The 21,350-nt window shown below is 43.3% G+C and overlaps 1 protein-coding gene across 4 annotated transcripts; it reads left to right on the top strand.

The window, feature by feature from the left end:
- The first annotated feature begins 4,330 nt into the window (after positions 1-4,330).
- LOC121552649 (WD repeat-containing protein 26) lies at positions 4,331-20,913 on the top strand. 4 transcript variants are annotated; one of them, XM_041865630.2, is made up of 15 exons: positions 4,331-5,059; positions 6,995-7,094; positions 7,657-7,713; positions 10,636-10,680; positions 11,003-11,139; positions 11,882-11,979; positions 13,815-13,989; positions 14,588-14,726; positions 14,902-15,042; positions 15,316-15,435; positions 15,875-16,020; positions 16,363-16,441; positions 16,672-16,801; positions 17,256-17,450; positions 18,601-20,913. In XM_041865630.2, exons 1-15 carry the CDS (start codon positions 4,779-4,781, stop codon positions 18,624-18,626), a joined length of 1,869 nt encoding a protein of 622 aa, XP_041721564.1. In that variant the 5' UTR covers positions 4,331-4,778; the 3' UTR covers positions 18,627-20,913. The 4 variants fall into 4 exon arrangements, with proteins under 4 accessions (XP_041721564.1, XP_041721565.1, XP_041721568.1 ...); XM_041865631.2 differs by having other exon boundaries at positions 4,332-5,059; positions 13,815-13,971; XM_041865634.2 differs by lacking the exon at positions 10,636-10,680 and having other exon boundaries at positions 4,332-5,059; positions 13,815-13,971.
- The last annotated feature ends 437 nt before the right edge of the window (positions 20,914-21,350 follow it).

The raw sequence follows: 21,350 nt of genomic DNA, 5'->3' as shown, positions 1-21,350 counted from the left end.
GGTGCCCCTTGCTTAGTGGTGTTGCAGACTCTAGGGCCTTTCAGAACATGTGTATATATACTGAGATCATGTGACACTTAGATTGCACACAGGTGGGCTTTATTAAACTAATTATGTGACTTCGGAAGGTAATTGGTTACACCAGATCTTATTTAGGGGCTTCATAGCAAAGGGGGTGAATACATATGTACACACCACTTTTCTGTTCTTTATTTTTTAGAATTCTTTGAAAAAAAAAATCATTTCACTTCACCAATTTGGACTATTTTATGTATGTCCATTACATGAAATCCAAATATAAATCCATTTAAATTACAGGTTGAAATGCAACAAAATAGGAAAAACGCCAAGGGGGATGAATACTTTTGCAAGGCACTGTATGTATACCTTCCGACTAGGTGGAGTGACCTCCTTGCATGTCTAAGATAAACAATCCTTCTCTGTTGTTAGGCAGAAACTCAATGTGTTCTTCTTACTGGTATTGTCATGGCCTGCCTAAGTCTAGGACCCTCATGGGCGTGGAAGTTTGTGGGCGGCAGGTAGCTTAGTGGTTAAGAGCGTTGTGCCAGTAACCGAAAGTTCGCTGGTTCTAATCCCCGAGCCGACTAGGTGAAAAAAGGCACTTAACCCTAATTGCTCCTGTATGTCGCTCTGGATAAGAGCGTCTGCTAAATGACGTAAATGTAAAAAATGTGTATGAGATAGAACTGTAGTCAGATGCTCTTCAGGGGTGGGACCCTATGGCCCCCCTCCCAGCAGTGTATTCTCTCTTCAACCGTTGACCTTGAGTTGAGTTCCACATCCCTCATTGTCCTAGTTTCACAGCAACTGGCCTGCCTTATCAGGAACTGAAACTAGACTGCTACCCTTTACCTCCTTCCTTAGAAATATTAATTATCAGTAATAACATGTTTGAACAGAGTATCAACTTTCTACACTTCCCCTTGTCTCACTCAGCAACTTTCCGTATACAAAGTTCCTATTCACCCGTCATTGACCCCTAACATATACATTTCTTATATTTATTTATTTGTCATTTAGCATATGTAAAGTAATCAATACATTCTACTATGATGACAGGAATAAGTATATAAGCCAGAAACCAACAATTCAATGGCTGAAGTTGAAGTAACTTTTGACTGTAATAGAGTTGACAGGTGACTATGACATTAATATATTTAATTCACAACATTTTGATAGGAGCTTTAATCCAGTTATAATACAAATATATATATACGGTATATATATATACATCTATGTGTGTCGTTATTGCTGGAATTCAGGATTGACTAAACTGACTTAGGCTGAACTGCTTTCAATGGGTAGAGATTGCTTCCGTGATTTTCATTGAAAACGTCACTTTCCCGTATAGACCTGTGGACCATTTTTATCAATCATTACCCTATGATGTACTGCCACTAGGTGGTCGAGGACTGCTATGACATCATGGAGGAGTGTGGATTCCGCTTCGTCCGGAGAGGGCCCATCTTTGTCAAAGGGAAGGGGGAGCTACTAAGCTTCTTCATGAAAGGGGAAGACAAACCAACCCTTTAGCAACGGCACTGATCCCACCACTACAACCCTGCCTCACCAAGTAGTGGACCATTCCTGACCCACACCTGCTGATACAACAGACATAGTACAGATTACGCACAGATTTTTATTTATTTATTTTATTTAACCTTTATTTAACTATGCAAGTCAGTCAAGAACAAATTCTTCTTTACAATGACGGCCTACCCAATGACGGACGACGCTGGGCCAATTGTGTGCCGCCCTATGGGACTCCCGATCACGGCGGTTGTGACACAGCCTGGGAACGAACCAGGGTCTGTAGTGACGCCTCTGTAATGAGATAATGCCACTTGAAATAGTATGTATCTATAATGTGTTAATTAAAAATGTTTTCATTAGCTTTTATGTGGTCTGTGTGTATTTGAACCTACTACCGAACAGTATTTCCAGCAATCCTCATCACAGTGAAATGACCGTGAGTTGCAGTATTATTTCTGGCCTCTGGATGTCACTGTTGCTCCATGTATGAATTCTGCTTACCGTTCTAAATTAATTTAGCAAATCTGTCAAATAGAGAACATGCACTAGACACGCTTTCAGTGGTGGAAAAAATACCCAATTGTCATACTTGAGTAAAAGTAAAGATAGTAGAAAATGACTCAAGTACAATTGAAAGTCACCCAGTAAAATACTACTTGAGTAAAAGTCTTATTTGGTTTTCAATGTACTTAAATATCAAAATAAAATGTAATTGCTCAAATATACTTAAGTATCAGTAAGTAAAAGTTTAAATCATTTTAATTTCCTAATATTAAGCAAAACATATGGCATCATTCTTTTATTTTTTATTTTTGTATTTACGCAAAGCCAGGGGCACACTCCAACACCATTTACAAACTAATCATGTGTGTTTAGTGAGTCCGCCAGATCAGAGGCAGTAGGGATGACCAGGGATGTTCTCTTAAGTGCGTGAATTGGACAATTTTGCTGTCCTGCTAAGCATTCAAAATGTAACGAGTACTTTTAGGTGTCAGAGAAAATGTATGGAGTAAAAAGTACATTATTTTCTTTAGTAAAAAGTAGTCCAAAATATAAATAGTAAAGTACAGATACCCCAAAACAACTACTTAAGTAGTACTTAAAATATTTTTGCTGAAGTACTTAACACATCACTGCATACTTTTCCTCGAAGTAAGCACTATATGCCTAAGGGTTTATATCTTTATATGAGGTTCTGTTGGCCATTGGCGGGTGGGGACCAATGTTCCCTCAAAAGAAAATTGGCACTGAGAACATTTCAGGTCGGCTGAGGGCAAACTTGAACATTGTGAAAATTCTGTGCAACCTTCAGCGTGCGTTTACTGTGAACACTGAGGCTGTACCTGCTTTAAGTTATAGTTTCAGACAGTGGTCAAGTAGGCTACTGTGGATTATCATAATGTAGGCCTACCAGAGTGGCCTACCATAAAAAACAATGGAAACATTTTAACATGGAAATAGGTGTTCTATCATTCAGCCCACAGTAGCAGCCAATGTGTGGTGTTCAATGTAGGTCCTACATTCCATGAGAGTTTTGAAAAAAGCATGAAGGGCTTGACATTAACCTGTTTATCCACTTGTCCTTCAGACAAGGAGGTGACTGAAAATGTTGTTGTGTTGTTTGATGCATGAAACCACTTTACAAAATAAAATGCATTATTATTCCCATACCATTATTACAGAGAATCAGACAAATTATGCTACCCTCTGCCTATTGGCTACTTAGCTTATTCAAGCCTGTCTGAAAATACTGTCCCTTTAAGACAAAAAAAAAAGCTCTTTACCCAGACCGCTTTTCAAAGATGTCTAGAAATGTACACATTTTGTGCTCTTGTAAGAAGCAATCACTCCCTCATTGCTGACTACAAATTATCTATAACTGGGCTAATAACTCACTAACTAGCAAAGGATATGAACAAATGTGCACAGGTGGCTACATGCAGCTCTCACTTTGATCTCAAAACAAGCACCCATGACTGCTCATGTTGTAAACACAGTCCAGTTCAAAGTGAATGGCACAGATCCATTATGGCAATTGCCTGTTTGCATATAGGCCTACTGCAGCTCTGATTGGTTATGCTTCACTGGTCTGTGAGTACAGGCTGAGTCGCTTGTCAATGCAATAGAATCCTACTTCAATGCGTTCTGCCTACAACACAATCTCTTGCATAGTTAGTTTTGCATACTAAGTCTTGCATAGTTTGTTTTGTTTCGGTATGTTTTATTGAAAGTGACAAATATTGCGTTGATTCGATCACAATTCCCACAGTAAAGGGAAATGCTGATAGTGTTAATTAAGGGAAAAAACTCTAGAAGGTTGAGTGAAGTTCAATCTCGTGCTTCTCTGTGCAGGCTGATATTTCTTCTGTGCTGCAGTCCCGGGGGAGCTGTGCGCAGTTTAGGTGGAACATTGGTGGGGACTATGAGACAGTATGAGGATTCCACTGTTTGAGGACGCCATAGAAAGCTCTCAAACATTCAGTTCAGATTCAAATTTGAGAGGAAGATTTGATCCTTAGAGAAGCAAGAGAGGACTAAAAACGGATTTACCACAGAATGTTATCAATTTACAACTATGCAATGATTTCAGACAGCTTTATGAATATTTGGCTCCTCTGAATAAAAGCCATTGCGACTCCTCCAATTCTCTGAATCAATTTTTGCCTGCCATTTTAATATAACATCTTTATTGCTATCATAAAAAACCATAATCAATATGCAAAATTGGTTCTCATGCGCCACCTATGGAGTATATAATTCTACCGGAAGCAGGGTAGTATAGGAATTTCCGGTTACGTCAGCGTGTCTGGACTCCATTAGGGGGTTGCAGCTGTTGAGAGAAACAACAACAAAAACGGAGCGATTGACGGGAATACCACAGAGTCAGTGCGTTCTCAGCCGGGTTACGAAGTCTAAATTCTGGGAGCTAAAACCTCCTTTCCCACCCTGGGCTTCGCCGGCTTCTAACCACGGCCGCTCTCGGTGAGGAAACTCTGGCCTCCGCTTCCTCCTCCTCCGACTCGGACACCGGCGGAGCGTCGCCGCCCCCACGGAAGAAACACCGAGCCTCGGCGGCGGAGGGAGCAGGAGAGCCCGGGGCTTCAACAGTTGCGACAGGCCTTTCTGGAGTTGTTTTGGGACTTGCTACTACTTCTCCACATCACCAAGCCACCTCTGCTATTCACTTTAACCGGACCCTTGTCAACAATCTCAGCGGCAATAACATGCAGTCAAACGGGGCAGGACAGGATTCAGAGCTTTCCTGCCAAAACAGTGCACAAAACGGGGAGTCATCCTCGGCTGGGGGAACGCACTTCAACGGGCTTCTGGTCAGCACAAACAATGGGAATAGTGTCGGTACCAATAACGGAGCCGGACCGGGCTCAGGGACCTCCACAGCCTCGGGTTCGGAGGTCGGCTCCATGAAAAAGAAGAAACGTCTTTCGCAGTCGGAGGAAGATGTCATCCGATTAATAGGACAACATCTCCACGGGTTAGGGCTAAAGTAAGTTTACGTGACGTAAAGGAAAAGCTCCTAACATGTCCAAGTACATGATTCATGAAATCTCATTTATTAGTGATAAAAATAAAATAAAAAAGAAGCAAAACTGCGTGGTGGTAGTTGATGAACACGGAATTCTGCGTTTGACAGACAAACATGGGCTGGGGGAGGGGGTAGTTAGCAAGCTAGTTTGAAGAAGAAGGGGTCCATTTTGCACAATACAGAGTGGTAGGTTGATAGTACCACTAGCCTTCGTAACGATTGTTATTCAGACATTTTATACAGAATAAAGACTCAAGACAGTTCACAATTTGGTTGGCTACCTTGACCTCACACCAATAACTGTTCAGTGTAACCTTATAGGGGCTAGTTGAACTGCGTGTTGTGAGTTGTATATATTTTTTTTTACACGGATGGAAATCGCATTACATCACCTTGTAATCCATCGAAAGATGCTGCAAAATCCATAATGATTTGTGGTTACTAAGGATGTAAATGGCTATAGCCTGTCATTTGAAATGGCCTTATAGATTTGGCCTGTTTTATACTGTGGAGGCACTGTGGAACGTTAGAATAGTTGTCTGAAATGAAATGCCTGCGTTTTAGAGGATTGCGCAAAAGTGCGTAGGGAGAACAACGATACCCTGTTTGACAGCGTCGATTTGTTTTCGTTCTCCTGTATTTCCCATATTGTCCCCTTCGATGGCTTGGGTGTTTTCATGACATTGACATTTGATGTTTACAAAGAGAACATCGATAAAGGAGTTTACTTGATACGTTGCTGTAAAGTAGAAAAACAGACAGGGTCAGTGTTACTTTTGAAACCTTTTGAGCGGCGGTCGTCTTGAACAACAACCATGGTACAGCCCGTTAAACGAGTGGTTATATCTTTCGAACCGCGTATATTATTCTGACGTTATTGTCATATTTTTCTGCAAATAGCAGTCTGTCATCCATGTCAACAATGTCAGTAGTGTATGGACACAAAATCGCCATTTATAGCCCCAGATGCAAAGTCAGAGCGATGTTTAATTCGTTTTACCATTATTGGTGGAAATGGTGGCTCGTGAAGTAATCAGAACGGCTTCCCGGATAGGGTATGGTTTCATGGCGGCTGTGGAATGCGCGTCTATTCAGTTGTTTTAGATTAGAAACGTTGGTTGACGCTAATAATAGATTGAGCCTAGTAAACCCATCGAGACTCCGCAGTAACACAATATTTTGAGCCCTCCATGGCTATGTCACCATAATGGACTGTTAATGCAGTGTTTTGAGAGACCCAGCCTGCTACTGCTCGCCACTGACTGTGTGCCAGTGGAACTGCCATTACAGGAGCTGCTAAGACAGCCTGTTTGGGTATGTTTATATGGGGGATAAATACATGCATTGTCTGCTATGGAACTGACGCCCCTACGTTTCAAATGTGGAATGGAACGTGATAATGGTGTCCGAACTCATCAGGGTGATGCTGAAAACACTTCTGCACCACTCTCTTCTTTGATACCTGAGGATGATGTCATCATGCCATGGTGTCAGTACAGCCCACTCCATTTGATCATAGTCACCTTTTAAGCACACTAATAGAGATTTACAGAAAAGGCACTCACAGTTGACAGGTCTAGTCTAGAATTATAACTAATGCCACATCTCTTATTGCTGGATATGGTTTAGATTGTTATGCCCGTCTCTCCCTCTCTCCTGTGTCTGTCACTCTGGTATAACATATCAGGTCCATTGGCTGTCTTGTTGGCCAATGTTAAGCTGTTTTCTATAAACGTTTATGCAATTAATGTTTAATCCGTCTCTCCGTAGTCAATTGACTTTGGGCTGACATTTCAGTTCCTTTACATCTGTACGTTAATGTCTGTCTTGTTCTAATGTTCAGCTAACGTGTGCTGTAAACATTGAGGTAATGTTTCCCCACTCTCTTCTCTGCAGTCAAACAGTGGACCTGCTGATGCAGGAGTCGGGCTGCAGACTGGAACATACCTCAGCCACGAAGTTCCGCAACCACGTCATGGAGGGGGAGTGGGACAAGGTGGGTTCCAGGTTACCATAGTTACACCTGCACCTTTAATGTTATGCATAGCCTGCACACACCTACTTCGAGAGAGTACCCATAACATGGTTCTGTTACTAAGTATCGATCACATGTACAACACCAACATTAAGCTGCATATGGAGTAAATAAACAGTGCTGTTCATAAACATTTGTGCCAATTAATAACATATTGGAACTCGTTGATGAAAATATATGTAGTTAAGTTCCTAGAAGGGATCTTTAAGAGTTGTTAGTGTAATTACTTTCTCTTCTACATTGCCACAGTACTCCCATTCCAAGAGCTTTGGGTTAAGGCTTGTAAAAATGTACATCATCTCTTTTTTAAATCCCATAAATGTACAGACATTACTGAGCATTATCTGAACTGTAGCCACAAAATGGCTTCACACACCATGATAATTACAGTTGTTGACTTCCTCCACTGAGAAAGAGTGTGGTTATTGTAGTGGTCAACTGTTTTGATTTGTCGTTTTTGTGGCTTGAAAGTGCTGAGCCAACTATTTGTCTCCCCTCCCTCTCTCTCTTTGTTTTGGTCCAGGCTGAGAATGATCTCAACGAGTTGAGGGCACTGATGCATTCTCCCAACGCTATTGTGGTAAGCCCAAACCTGACCTGAATGACAGTCATCAACGCAGTGAAAGGGGACCATGGGTTCTAGAACGGTTCTGTCCCCAACCTGACTGTTCTAGATTAGAAAGTTTCCCCTTTGTGAGGCGGATCCATTCTGACTGGAATTTCAAGTGTTCCGGAATGTCTTGGACGGACTGAGTGGAATGTTTACAACAGATATCCTCATATATGGGGGTATAATATCCTGCATTTAATAATTTGCTAGTCAGATGCTAAGTGTATGGTGTGTTTATCAGTAAAATGTTCCACCAATATTATTATTCAACAAAAGCACAGTTGTATAATCACATTGTTAGTGTTTAAATAATTTTGCATTATTAGTAGCTAGGTTTCATCCAATTGGCAACAGATTTTCATGCGAATATTCTAAAATCTGCATAAAGATAATATATGAATTTCCCCACTATTGGTGTGTTTCCGTCAAACTGACTTGTTGCAGATAAAAATCAGTGCGTGATGACTTAGTGCACACAAAATGTACTTTTTCGCTTAAGTTTTCATGTACGGAATAAAAATAGAATGTTCAATGTGTTTCCATCACATTTTCAACTCTACGGATAGTTTTGTCACAAACTGTTGCGTTAAATAGCAAATGTGCCCACTCTGGTCTTGGCACGTGCGCTCTAGCCAACAGCTCGCAGATACAGTGCAGGTAAGCTAGTCTACATGATGAGATTATGGAGATTTCTTTGTCAAAGCGGCAGTCAAGCATCGAACATCATGTCACCAGAATAAGACCCTCGACATTTATTGGAAAGGAGCATCAAACACATACCATGCACTTTCACTACACTGTGAAGTTCATCATAACTTATTTAATCTTTAGCCTAATTTAAACTGCATGATTTCCCGTGTCGTAGTGGGAGGACACACCATGTCATCGCTCGTGACTCCGAAGTTTACTTTGATATGATGGTTATATCAATTTTTGCTCGTAAAGGTGTTTCCGCCGCCATTTTTTGCGTAATTAATTTTAGTCACAAAAAGATCCCACCATGTCGAACGAACAAATTATCTGTCGGCATTTATACAATTTGAATGAAACTTCCTGTTTCCATCACTGCTGTCGTGATATTTTTTTATACGGTATGAATTTAGTCTCATAAACACTGTAGATGGAAATGTGGTTAGTGAGTTCACCATAGATTATTCAGTCAACTGTATGTCTTGTATGTTTATTGTATATGATATCATATAATATCCATACATATTCTGGTGGAGCCCTGAGATTTGTCATTCAGCTGTTCTTCTAAGATTGTAAATGAGGGGAGTCGCCTCTACCATGGGTACAGCAAGTTTAGATGTCATCTAAAGAACACTCGGAGGACTGCAGCTATGCTAAATGATGATAATTAGATCTAGCTAGCTCATAAGTAGACAGGATACATTTTAGTCATTTAGCAGACACTTATCCAAAGCGACTTAAAGTTAGTGCATTCATTTTAAGATGGCTAGGTGGGACAACCACATATCTCAATCATAGTAAGTACATTTTTCCTCAAAGTAGCTATCAGCAAAGTCAGTGCTAGTAGAATAAAAAGGATAGATCTCAAAATGGTCTGCTGTGGCTTAGTCAAGCGCCTGTGGAGTTTTATTCTGGTCAACCAAAGGCTTGTTATTGCACAATCCATTTTAACTCCAGAGGTAGGCTATCCTAGTTTATGAATGTCTAATAACTAAGTTATTTTCTGCCCTGCCATATACCATGAAGGTATGCAAGATATGTCAAGCTGGAATGGCTGCTACTATGATTATGGTGAACACTTGACAATGGTAATTTATATGCCAGAGTCATGGTTATAATTGAAAAGGTCAAACCGTGTTGGTTCTTCTGGCAGGTTGTGTGTGTTGTGCGCTTGTGTGCCCACCACATGACACCAAGGCAGTGAGGTTTCTGGGGTTAAGCCAACGCCCCCCCCCCAGTCTGGTAGCTGTGTGTGTGTCTGTCTGGGTGGGGTTATTCATGAGTGTGTGCTAAGGTGCCGGGAATCAGACCTCTTGCTCCGATACCTTCTGCCCCATGGTAAGGGAGAGAACGGCTTGTGTGTGGGGTCCTTGATGATGCTGCGTGCCTTCCTTGGGCACCATTTTGAGTAGATTTCCAGGATGGGTTGGAGCACGGTCCCAGTGATGTACTGGGCCATCTTCACCACCCGCTGGAGGGCCTTGCGGTTGTGGATGGCGCAATTCCTGTACCAGGCTGTGATGCAACGATAGTGCAGCGGTAGACGACCCAGGTCGGCATGCCAAACTTCTTCAGCCGCCTTAGGAAGTAGAGATGCTGTTGCGCCATCTTGACAAGAGTGGTGGTGTTTCATGACAGTTGGACGCCGAGGAACTTAACTCGTGACTCTCTACCATTGATGTGGATCGGGGCATGTTCCCTCCTCTGCTTCCTGAAGTCAACAATCAACTCCTTTGTTTTGCTGACGTTGAGTGAGAGGAGGTTGTCATGACACCACAATGCCAGTTCACTACCTCCTCCTTATAGGCTGACTCGTCATTGTTGGTTATCAGGTCAGCAAACTTGATGGAGTTTGTTGTTTATAAAGTCACACAGTTGTGGGTGAACAGGGAGTACAGCAGAGGACTGAGGACACACCCCTGGGGGGCCCCTTTTTAAGACTCAGTGTGGAGAGGTGCCTGTTGTTCACACACGTATCTGCACAACTCTGATATAAAATCGTTTTTCTCAAAGTTGCCGGAATGCCACTTATATCAATACATTTGTAACAACCTAAACATGAAACTTCTATCCGATCAAATAAGCCTCACGTAGCAAATTAGCAATAACATTTTATGTTGACCAAATTCAACACTCATTGATTGACCTTCATACCAATAATCCCCACTTCCTCTGCTTCTCGCTTTATTTTTGCTCTGACAGATTTTGGGGTGGAGTCAAGCCTCTCGCTTCGTCTCTTTCTCTCTGGTATGACTGCCTGCACCCTTTGAAGCACAGGATTAGAGTCATTGGATGCGTCATGTTTTGAATGTATAAATGGGAAATCTGTTGGTCAGGTTTCTGGGCTCTACTTTTTTATGAAACCCTTTTGTCACCATTTGCTCACTTCATTTGTTTCTCCTCTCCCTCCTTTTTTACTCATCTTTTTCTTCCCCGCTTCCCTGTCATCCTTTCTCTTTGTCTACATAATCTATCTACCTCCCTCCTCCCCCTCTCTCAATTTCTCTCATTTCCTCACTCTCTCTCTCTCTCTCTCTCTCTCTACCCCTCTCCCCCTCTCTCTCTGTAGCGTATGAAGTTCCTGCTCCTGCAGCAGAAGTATCTGGAGTACTTGGAGGACGGGAAGGTTCTCGAGGCTCTGCAGGTGCTCAGGGGAGAGCTCACGCCGCTCAAGTACAACACGGACCGCATCCATGTACTCAGCGGGTATGCCATTACCTATCAATCACTTTAATCATCTAATTATTCAATCGATCAGTGAACACACTTGCTCCACACAGTCAGTCAGTATGGCATTACTGTTCCTACCAATCATATCAATCCGCTGTCTGATCAATCTGTGCAAACAGCATCCTCAGTGGGTTTGCCTGTCTATCAATCACACCATTTTCATAAGTCAACACAAGTCAATCATCAACTGTTACGCTGTCGAATACATCTCTGACAGCATCCAAATATTCAGCGGGTAAATAAAATAATCAATCAATGAGTCAATACCAACTGCATCCGCATACTCTGTAAGTATGCCAGTCTGTCGCTCAAGCAGTCAATGGAAACCTACATTATCAGGAAAAACACAACCAACTTTGCATCAGTGGTTGATCAGTCACATTGTCCTAGTTCAATGTGGCTTTGGAGTAATAACCAGCGTATACAGTGTTATTACAGTTAATAAAACTGTTATTAGAGGTCATGGGCGGCAGGTAGCTTAGTGGTTAAGAGCGTTGTGCCAGTAACCGAAAGGTCGCTGGTTCTAATCCCCGAGCCGACTAGGTGAAAAATCTGTCGATGTGCCCTTGAGCAAGGCACTTAACCCTAATTGCTCCTGTAAGTCGCTTTGGATAAGAGCGTCTGCTAAATGACTAAAAATTTAAATGTAAAATGTCATGCATAACAGTGATGTACCCAGTGGAGTATGTTGTAGTCTGACTGGTTTTGTGTTGTGTAGGTATCTGATGTGTAGCCATGCAGAGGACCTGCGCGCCAAGGCAGAGTGGGAAGGCAAAGGCACAAACTCCCGCTGCCGACTGCTGGACAAGTTACAGAGTGAGAACATACCACATACCACCACTCACACACACATTATACCTCATACACAGGCACACACACACATTTTACTTAATATAAACACACAAATACAGTGGGGAAAAAAAGTATTTAGTCAGCCACCAATTGTGCAAGTTCTCCCACTTAAAAAGATAAGAGAGGCCTGTAATTTTCATCATAGGTACATGTCAACTATGACAGACAAAATGAGAAAAATAAATCCAGAAAATCACATTGTAGGATTTTTAATGAATTTATTTGCAAATTATGGTGGAAAATAAGTATTTGGTCAATAACAAAAGTTTCTAAATACTTTGTTATATTCCCTTTGTTGGCAATGACACAGGTCAAACGTTTTCTGTAAGTCTTCACAAGGTTTTCACACACTGTTGCTGGTATTTTGGCCCATTCCTCCATGCATATCTTCTCTAGAGCAGTGATGTTTTGGGGCTGTCGCTGGGCAACACAGACTTTCATCTCCCTCCAAAGATTTTCAATGGGGTTGAGATCTGGAGACTGGCTAGGCCACTCCAGGACCTTGAAATGCTTCTTACGAAGCCACTCCTTCGTTGCCCGGGCGGTGTGTTTGGGATCATTGTCATGCTGAAAGACCCAGCCACGTTTCATCTTCAATGCCCTTGCTGATGGAAGGAGGTTTTCACTCAAAATCTCACGATACATGGCCCCATTCATTCTTTCCTTTACATGGATCAGTCATCCTGGTCCCTTTGCAGAAAAACAGCCCCAAAGCATGAGGTTTCCACCCCCATGCTTCACAGTAGGTATGGTGTTCTATGGATGCAACTCAGCATTCTTTGTCCTCCAAACACGACGAGTTGAGTTTTTACCAAAAAGTTATATTTTGGTTTCATCTGACCATATGACATTCTCCCAAGCCTCTTCTGGATCATCCAAATGCACTCTAGCAAACTTCAGACGGGCCTGGACATGTACTGGCTTAAGCAGGGGGACATGTCTGGCACTGCAGGATTTGAGTCTCTGGCGGCGTAGTGTGTTACTGATGGTAGGCTTTGTTACTTTGGTCCCAGCTCTCTGCAGGTCATTCACTAGGTCCCCCCGTGTGGTTCTGGGATTTTTGCTCACCGTTCTTGTGATCATTTTGACCCCACGGGTGAGATCTTGCGTGGAGCCCCAGATCAAGGGAGATTATCAGTGGTCTTGTATGTCTTCCATTTCCTAATAATTGCTTCCACAGTTGATTTCTTCAAACCAAGCTGCTTACCTATTGCAGATTCAGTCTTCCCAGCCTGGTGCAGGTCTACAATTTTGTTTCTGGTGTCCTTTGACAGCTCTTTGGTCTTGGCCATAGTGGAGTTTGGAGTGTGACTGTTTGAGGTTGTGGACAGGTGTCTTTTATACTGATAACAAGTTCAAACAGGTGCCATTAATACAGGTAACAGGTGGAGGACAGAGGAGCCTCTTAAAGAAGAAGTTACAGGTCTGTGAGAGCCAGAAATCTTGCTTGTTTGTAGGTGACCAAATACTTATTTTCCACCATAATTTGCAAATAAATTCATTAAAAATCCTACAATGTGATTTTCTGGATTTTTCTTTCTCAATTTGTCTGTCATAGTTGACGTGTACCTATGATGAAAATTACAGGCCTCATCTTTTTAAGTGGGAGAACTTGCACAATTGGTGGCTGACTAAATACTTTTTTTCCCCACTGTACACCCGCTACGTCACCTACAGCTTCATGACACCTTATACATACAGTCACACAGGGCTTCACAGGGGTCTAGGGATGCGCTTCAGACTGGACTATAGTTTGACTCCTGTCTCTGGTCCTTCTCTCCAACCCACTCCCTCTCCAGCATACCTGCCCCCGTCGGTGATGCTGCCCCCACGCCGGCTGCAGACCCTGCTGAGACAGGCTGTGGAGCTGCAGAGGGACCGCTGCCTCTACCACAACACCAAACTGGACAGCAGCCTGGACTCTGTCACCTTGCTCCTGGACCACGTCTGCAGCCGGTCAGCAACACACTCAGGGTGACATTTTCTGCCAAACACAGCTGAAATGTGCAAAAAACTAGACAACCTGAAAACCTCTCCTTTTTATGATGCCTACTGTAGACATCGGTAAAGATGGAGGCAATAATTTATGCGGATATAAAGAAAAGCGTGTGTTTAAATACAGGGTCTTTGTGTATGATATAGAGCTTTCCTGACCTCTTGACCTGAACTGGAAAAACACAGAGCCCAGATCACTGTTGCATGTAATGCAATAGCGATCTGCAATATTTTTGGAATGCTACGTTGTTTTTTGATTTCAGAAATGTTGCGCGCTGCAAGAGTCGTAAAGTGAACCGAAAATATCACCCTCAATCGTTTACTAAATACATTTTATTTGTCACATGCTTTGTAAACAACAGGCGTAGAATAACAGTGAAATGCTTACTTACGGGTCCTTTTCCAACAATGCAGAGTTAAAGATACGTAAAAAAAAATGTGGAAATAGCGCCACAAGGAATAAATGACAGTACTAACTCCCTCCCATCAGTAGTCTCTCTATCCTCCACTCTCTTCACCCCTTTTATTTGAGCCTTTGACCTTGGTTGACCTCTCTCCTGGTTGGCCCCGTCCACAGGAAGCAGTTCCCGTGCTACACACAGCAGATCCTCACAGAGCACTGTAACGAGGTGTGGTTTTGTAAGTTCTCCAACGACGGCACCAAGCTGGCTACCGGCTCCAAAGACACCACCGTCATCATCTGGCAGGTGGACCCTGTGAGTACCACACTGAGCCCATATCCCCCACACCATCTGCTGTGTACATTCCCACTATATGCCTTATAGGAGTCGTCATCTGCTGCATACATGTCAAAGATAGCCACCATCTACTGTCTTTCCATTAGTGCTTTACTCTAACCCAGAGCCTGGTGTCTGTGTGTGTGGTGTCTAGGAGAGCTACCAGTTGAAGCTGCTGCGGACCTTAGAGGGCCATGCCTACGGTGTGTCCTACCTGGCCTGGAGCCCCGACGACGCCTACCTGATCGCCTGCGGACCCGATGACTGCTCCGAACTCTGGCTCTGGAACGTCCAGGTATGGCAACACACACGTACACACACCCCGCCCGGCGAAACAGTATGTTAGTGCTGATATAAAATGAGTACAGGCATACACTGCAGCTGTCCAGGACAAGGATTGATTGATTGATGGAATTAAATGGAAACACATCAATTCATGTAATTTATTGGTCATAGAGTCCCTGATTTAGATGGGGCCTGTTAAAAACAGTGATGCAGTAGGCCTCCAGGTTGGGAACTCTTCAGTGTCTGTGTAGTTACTGAGTGGTGTTTGTCCCCTGGTGGGCAGACGGGGGAGTTGCGGACCAAGATGAGCCAGTCCCACGAGGACAGTCTGACCAGTGTGGCCTGGAACCCTGACGGGAAACGCTTCGTCACAGGGGGACAGAGGGGACAGTTCTACCAGTGTGTAAGTATTGTTATAGGAGGATGTGTGTATTAGTGTGTTCTACCAGTTTGCTGTGTGTGATCTATCCACCAGATATACAAGTGTCAGTTGGTTCTTCTAGTTTGTCCTGCCAGTGTGTGAGTAGTGGGGAAAGTACAGGGTGATGCATACACTACGGGGAGCAACTAATACAGTTCAGTAAATGGGCAGACTGCTTTTAGATATGCACCTTCACTTCTTATTGATTAGCTGACTAGACAAGTACCTGCTGGCCTTCAGAAAAGAGACTGTCAGGATCTAGTGTGTTACAAACTGTGTATTTGTGTGTCTGAATCTGTCTGTGCCTGTGTGTCTGATTTTCTACCTGTTTCTGGTCTGTGTGTGTGATTGATTCCCAGGATCTGGACAGTAGCCATTTGGAACTATGCATTTAATTGATTGATTGTTGTGTTAATGGTAGGACCTGGACGGTAACCTGTTGGACTCGTGGGAGGGCGTGCGTGTGCAGTGCCTCTGGTGTGTGGGGGACGGCAGGACGGTGCTAGCGTCAGACACACACCAGCGGATCCGGGGTTACAACTTTGAGGACCTAACGGACAGAAACATGTGAGGGCTGCGGTTTCTCCCCGTGCCAGATCAGAATTTACCCTCCTGACTATTAATCAGTAGATTAACAAAACATTTTGTTCAGAAATCTTAGTAATAAATGGTTTATACATGCATAATGAATACATTAACAAATTATACATGATGAATTACTAACTGTTTACTACTTTTATTCATGTTTTATAAGTAGTTTATTAACAGACCTCTAAAGGAAGCATTACTGAACCAAGTAATACCTTCAGAATGACTAATCTTACAATAAAAATAGCATATATACAGTTATCATTGAACAGAACACAGATCAGTGATTGATCATCTCTGTTGTGAATTTCTCTTTTACAGAGTTCAGGAGGACCATCCTATCATGTCTTTCACTGTTTCCAAGAACGGAAGATTAGCTTTGTTAAATGTAGCAACTCAGGTGAATGGGGAGAGGGTGCTATACTTGAACACTGAAAGGACTGTACCGGCGGTATTCTGTGTGTCTCTCTGTGTGTGTGTGTGTGCGCGCGTGCAGGCAGGCTTTGGGCTAGTGTCTGTTTGTGTGAGGGAGATTGAGGAGTAGGAGAATGTACCAGTGCTAATGGCTGTGTTTAGTGTCTAACTGCTCCCTCTCCTTCCTCCCCTCCTCCCTCCATTCTCCCCCCACAGGGAGTGCATCTTTGGGACCTGCAGGACCGAGTATTGGTAAGGAAGTACCAAGGTGTGACCCAGGGCTTCTACACCATCCACTCCTGCTTCGGAGGCCACAACGAAGACTTCATTGCCAGCGGCAGCGAAGGTACTACCCACAGACCCAACAGCAGCCATTTTAGGCACAGCTACTCCTCAAGCTCAGGATTAGTGTTGTAGTTGTTATTGAGCCCAAAAACAAACGTGTTCACCACTGTATCCCTCACTATGGGTGTGTCCCAATTATCGATGTGTCCATCTCTCAAATACATAAGCACTCAAATACAGCTACTTTGTCAGGGACTTTGACTTGCAGCATATCATAGGAAGGTTTATAAAAGGCTGATATTTTCTATGTTATACCATTGTACCCCTCTCCTTCCTCCCCGTCTCTTACCCTCCCCCTTCTCCTGCCTCCCCGTCTCTTACCCTCCCCCCTCTCCTTCCTCCCCGTCTCTTACCCTTCCTCCCTCCACCTTTCCTCCCCGTCTCTTACCCTTCCTCCCTCCACCTTTCCTCCCCGTCTCTTACACGTTCTTCCCTCCTCTCTCCCCTTCCCCCAGACCATAAGGTGTATATCTGGCACCGACGCAGTGAGCTGCCCATCGCTGAGCTGACGGGGCACACTCGCACAGTCAACTGCGTTAGCTGGAACCCCGCCATCCCAGGCCTCATGGCCTCTGCCTCGGACGACGGCACTGTGCGTGTCTGGGGCCCCGCACCCTTCCTCGACACACAGGTGGTCGACGGGCTCAACGGTAACTACCACTAGCATTTTGTTAGTTCAATGGCCGTAGTAAGGCCGTTAGTTCAATGGCCGTAGTAAGGCCGTTAGTTCAATGGCCGTAGTAAGGCCGTTAGTTCAATGGCCGTAGAAAGGCCCAAAGTTTTACAGGTACTTACAATACCGTTCAAAAGTTTGGTGTCACTTAGAAATGTCCTTGTTTTCAAAAGAAAAGCACATTTTTTGTCCATTAAAATAACATCAAATTGATCAGAAATACAGTGTAGACATTGTTAATGTTGTAAATGGCTATTGTAGCTGGAAACGGCTGATTTTGCAAAGAAAAAGCCATATCTCAGACTGGCCAATAAAAAGAAAATATTAAGATGGGCAGTCTGAGATATGGCTTTTTCTTTGCAACTCTGCCTAGAAGGTCAGCATCCCGGAGTCGCCTCTTCACTGTTGACATTGAGACTGGTGTTTTGCGGGTACTATTTAATGAAGCTGCCAGTTGAGGACCTGTGAGGCGCCTGTTTCTCAAACTAGACACACTAATGTATTTGTCCTCTTACTCAGTTGTGCACCGGGCCCTCCCACTCCTTTTTCTAATCTGGTTAGAGCCAGTTTGCGCTGTTCTGTGAAGGGAGTAGTACACCGGGTTGTACGAGCTCTTCAGTTTCTTGGCAATTTCTCGCATGGAATAGCCTTCATTTCTCAGAACAACAATAGACTGACGAGTTTCAGAAGAAAGTTATTTGTTTCTGGCCATTTTGAGCCTGTAATCGAACCCACAATTGCTGATGCTCCAGATACTCAACTAGTCTCAAGAAGGCCAGTTTTATTGCTTCTTTAATCAGCACAACAGTTTTGCAAAAGGGTTTTCTAATGATCAATTAGCCTTTTAAAATGATAAACTTGGATTAGCAAACACAATGTGCCATTGGAACACAGGACTGATGGTTGCTGATAATGGGCCTCTGTACGCCTAGGTAGATATTCCATTAAAAATCTGCTGTTTCCAGCTACAATAGCCATTTACAACATTAACCATGTCTACACTATTTCAGATCAATTTGATGTTATTTTAATGGACAAAAAAAATGCTTTTCTTTCAAAAACAAGGACATTTCTAAGTGACCCCAAACTTTTGAACGGTAGTGTAAGTCACTCTCATCTCTCCCCAGAGAACTGCAGTAACATGGACAGTTGATGGTGACGTTGGAATGGAAAACTTCTTCTCTTTTACAACAAGAAATACAACCAACCGACATCAAATAAACATCAAAACGAGAATGAAATCCCAACACCTGACGAAACAAAAAAGAGAAAACAAAAGTAAATCAGTTGTCTCATGACCTGGCAAAACTATGGAGGTGAGGATGAACACACTCTTACAAAACCAGGTCTTCATCCAGAACCAGTGGCCTGGAAGACCAGTGACCTGGGAAACCGAGCCGATCCATTGGTACTCCCTGCTGACTTCCTCTTCCTCCGCCCCCCCTTTTTCTTAGCAAGGCCACACCAGGGGCTCTCCCCTGAATATTCCCCTGGAAACCCACCTCTTCACTGGGCCTCAGGCCCAGCGTCACGCCCCTGACCCCTTCAGACAGCCATTACAGACCATCTACACTGATTGGACCGTGTCTGTCATCTGTCTCTCTCTCACCTACCTGTGTATGTCCGTGGGGAGGGGGGGTGGGGTGTTAAAAGGGGTGGAGGGGGTTATAGTAACTCTTCAGTTTATTCGTTTTTCTGTTCTCCTTCCTCTTCTCGCTCCTTTCTTCGCACTTGAGTTGTTGGACGAACGCAGAAAATCAACACAAAACCAACCAACCGACAAAGAAAAACGCAAAGGCTATGCTTACTTTGGATTTTTTTGTTGTTGATAGTCATAGCATTCTTATTGTTATCATTTAACAGGTGAATCCTAGGTTTGAACTAGGAGTAATGGCCGTGGAGTGCTTTAGTGTGAAGAATGCTCTCAATTAGGAAAAGCTCTTTTTATCCCTTGTTTAAAGTCTGTAACACGGACACATTCGCTCCAATGTCCCCAGAGTCTCACCCTCTAACTCCCCCTATCTCCCCCCCTCCCGCTTCTGAGTTTAAGCTATCAACTGCACAGCTCACAGTTCCATTAGATCTGCCTGTTGGGAGGGGGTAAAGGTCAAGGGGAAAGGTCAGCTGTCAAAGGTGAGAGGTCCGTGGTAGCTGGTGTAGTGTGGTTGGGTCTCCGCTGCAGGGCCAAGTGTGAAGCAGTCCTCGTGTTGAGTAGCTCTAAGAAGGACATACTCTTGGATGTAGAGGTCTGTACATGCAACTATTGCAGTACACTGAGGACTGCACCACCTGTGTGTGTGCTTTTGTGTGTGTATGGGTACACTTCCGTGTGTTTGTTTAGGTGAGTGAATGCAGGTGCATGCAGACGTGTATGTGTGTGTGTGTGTGTGTGTGTGTGTGTGTGTGTATTCACACCAGCAGAAGATCATGCTTTCCCCTCCTCCCCAAGTGAAATTGTAAAGAAGATTTTAATCCCATTCAGAGTTAATCCAAAGCCCCAGAGCGACCTCTATCTGTGGAACAAAGAGTACTTGAGAGCCATTTTGTATAAACTATTTTTTTTAAACTGGGGCTTTTCTTTTTACATTTGACTTTGCTTTTTTATATTTCTCCTTAACACCACCCACCATTGGAATGGCACTGAGATACCAGAGTTGGATCAGTTTTGTGGGAAAATTAAAAGAGAAAAAAAGAGGTGAATGACGTGACTTTCTAAAGAGCTGTAAACTGTTGTAAGCAAAGGCTCATTTCATATGAGTAGGTGTTATTGATTGTACCGTTGGAAACAGATGTTTAATGTTTTGCGTGTATGAAAAGGAAGAGCCACACATTCACAGCTTTACATAGTTTTCCCCTTAACACAATCACCCCCGCCTCTCCCCCCAGACACACCCACATGTACACCCAAAACACACTGCTGCACTTTGAGGTCTACCCCAAGTCACACCTACAAATGCTCAATTCCAATATGATCACCTGCTCTTAGCCCCAGTCTGACAGGACTGGATAGGTATAGGCAAGGTCATATGGATTAAGTGATCATATTGGAATCTGGCTCACGCCACACTTCCATGCACCCTACACAGTACACAGTAGTACAGCATTATTGATGTTAATGATACAGAACCAAACACAACCTCCCACATATACACAGGCATAGCTGCTTCATCTTACAGCCCTTACGGAGCAAGACTTACAGCCCTTACGGAGAACACCCATTTCTCTCCAGCCAAGTCCTCCTTATCAGTGGTGAAGGCACCATACAGAGCTTTCTTCCTCCTGATTCAGGGTATGTAATGACTTTGCTATGGACTGATATTAAATGTTTAAAAAGAACGCTTTTCTGTCAGTTTTTATGAAATATTTTGCTACATTCATTTTTCGTTCTCATATCATTTCATTCTCTCCCTGTATTATCATATTAAAATATAACCAGACAACTGGTGTCCTCATTTTTTAAATTCTTCTTATGATTTGTTTTGTCTCTTGGGTTTTTACTTATCCACTACTTCTTACATATTAGTAGTGAATATGCACAGTAACACTCATGCAAATATGAGTGGTTGAGTTATGCTTTGGGAGTGTGTTACCTTGTAAGAATCCGTTTTAAAATGTCCACCCCTCACCTTTTTAAAAGAGACTCCTTGTACAGTGATTCAATACTCGCGTCTCTGTGGAATAAATCCAGGGAAAAAAATCTCGCTTTTTTTTGTGCCACTGTTGGTTGCGTTTGCCGTTTCTACCCTTACCAAAATCAAAACACTTGACTCCATAGTGGCTCTGTAGGTGTGTGTGTGATTCCATGTTCTGAGTTTCACATTCTGGGATTGCGCTTTTCTCTATTCTAGAACCATCCATCTCTTGGACCCCTGAGTGG

The sequence above is a fragment of the Coregonus clupeaformis genome, chromosome 36 (assembly GCF_020615455.1).
Source record: "Coregonus clupeaformis isolate EN_2021a chromosome 36, ASM2061545v1, whole genome shotgun sequence".
In the NCBI taxonomy this organism is placed as follows: Eukaryota; Metazoa; Chordata; class Actinopteri; order Salmoniformes; family Salmonidae; genus Coregonus; species Coregonus clupeaformis.
Note: the sequence above shows the minus strand (reverse complement) of the source record. Positions and strands in the feature narration are given on the sequence as shown.

Excerpts from the sequence above, each read along its gene's own strand:
- LOC121552649 (XM_041865630.2), top strand. The coding sequence starts at position 4,779 with ATGCAGTCAAACGGGGCAGGACAGGATTCAGAGCTTTCCTGCCAAAAC. Across the intron at positions 7,095-7,656 it reads TGGAGGGGGAGTGGGACAAG|GCTGAGAATGATCTCAACGA; the intron begins GTGGGTTCCAGG and ends GTTTTGGTCCAG. Across the intron at positions 15,436-15,874 it reads GGGGACAGTTCTACCAGTGT|GACCTGGACGGTAACCTGTT; the intron begins GTAAGTATTGTT and ends TGTTAATGGTAG.